This window comes from Elephantulus edwardii, unplaced genomic scaffold (assembly GCF_000299155.1).
Source record: "Elephantulus edwardii isolate Elephantulus edwardi_28Jun2011 unplaced genomic scaffold, EleEdw1.0 scaffold00045, whole genome shotgun sequence".
Classification (NCBI taxonomy): domain Eukaryota; kingdom Metazoa; phylum Chordata; class Mammalia; order Macroscelidea; family Macroscelididae; genus Elephantulus; species Elephantulus edwardii.
The window spans coordinates 3515697-3516774 of record NW_006399795.1 but is presented as its reverse complement, the minus strand read 5'-3'; the positions used below and the strand labels follow the sequence as shown (position 1 = coordinate 3516774).

General features: G+C 48.6%; 1 protein-coding gene across 1 annotated transcript in view; it reads left to right on the top strand.

Annotated features, from left to right (window-relative positions):
- RBP7 (retinol binding protein 7, cellular) overlaps positions 1 to 1078 on the top strand; it is a 27140-nt gene that overhangs the window by 17504 nt on the left and 8558 nt on the right. Inside the window, exon 2 of the mRNA XM_006885904.1 lies at positions 437 to 628. Within this exon, the coding sequence (XP_006885966.1) occupies positions 437 to 628 (192 nt within the window). The remainder of the gene's footprint in view (positions 1 to 436; positions 629 to 1078) is intronic.

Sequence of the window (1078 nt, the reverse complement as noted above, 5' to 3'; positions counted from 1 at the left end):
AGCAGACTTTCCCATTGCAATACATTTTTTTATTTTCTGGCTACTGGTGCCAAGAGTGTGGTGCCAAGATAAGCAAACTGAAGCTGTGAACAATCTCAATCTCTTCGCCATCCATCCTGATGCTTCCATTTGGTCCAGTGGTGAGAATCTTTGTCTTCTTGACATTGAGCCTCAGTCCATACTCAATCAATATATTCTCAGTCAATATAATAGTTATCTTTAATAATATAAAATTTTCCATATCAAAATTTTTTTTACATATGAATCAGTGACATTAATTTCATCATCATGCTGTAGAGCCACTGGCACTTAGCATTTTCAAATTTCCCCGTCAGCCTGAAGAGAAACTCAGTGGGACACTGAGCAATAAGCCACATTCCTCCTCCCTTCCTCCCTCCTGGCTACTTTGCGTTGGTTATAAAATGGTCCATTTTAGGCACCCTGCGCTGTCCAGTCCCTGTGCCTGCAGCCTCGATGAGCACAGCCATGCCCAAGTGTGCGAAGTGCGACAAGGAGGTGTATTTCACCGAGCGGGTGACATCCCTGGGCAAGGACTGGCACCGGCCCTGCCTCAAGTGTGAGAAATGCGGAAAGACGCTGACCTTTGGGGGCCTCACTGAGCATGAGGGCAAGCCCTGCTGTCACCACCCCTGCTCTGCAGCCATTTTGGGCCCAAAGGCTTTGGGTGTGGAGAAGCTGAGAGTCACACTTTCAAGCAGACCCAGGATCCAGCCTGCCTGGAGAGATGCTCAGAGGAGCGCAGCCATCACCTCTCTGTTCTGACCAGCCAGCTGCCACACTGCTCCCTCTCCAGGCAGATGCCAAGCCCTGACCCCCAGTATCAGCAGTTCCCCTATACCCACTCACACTGTCAAAATTTCAGACCCATAAGGGGTGGGGGGGGGAGGGTCCATTTTAATTTGAAGTGTAAATATTGGCACAATGTCAAGAAGACAAAGATTCTCACCACTGGGCCAATTGGTAGCATCAGGAAAGATGGTGAAAAGATTGAGATTGTTCACAGCTTTAGTTTGCTTGGCTCCACAGTCAACACTCTCGGCACCAGTGGCCAGGAAAT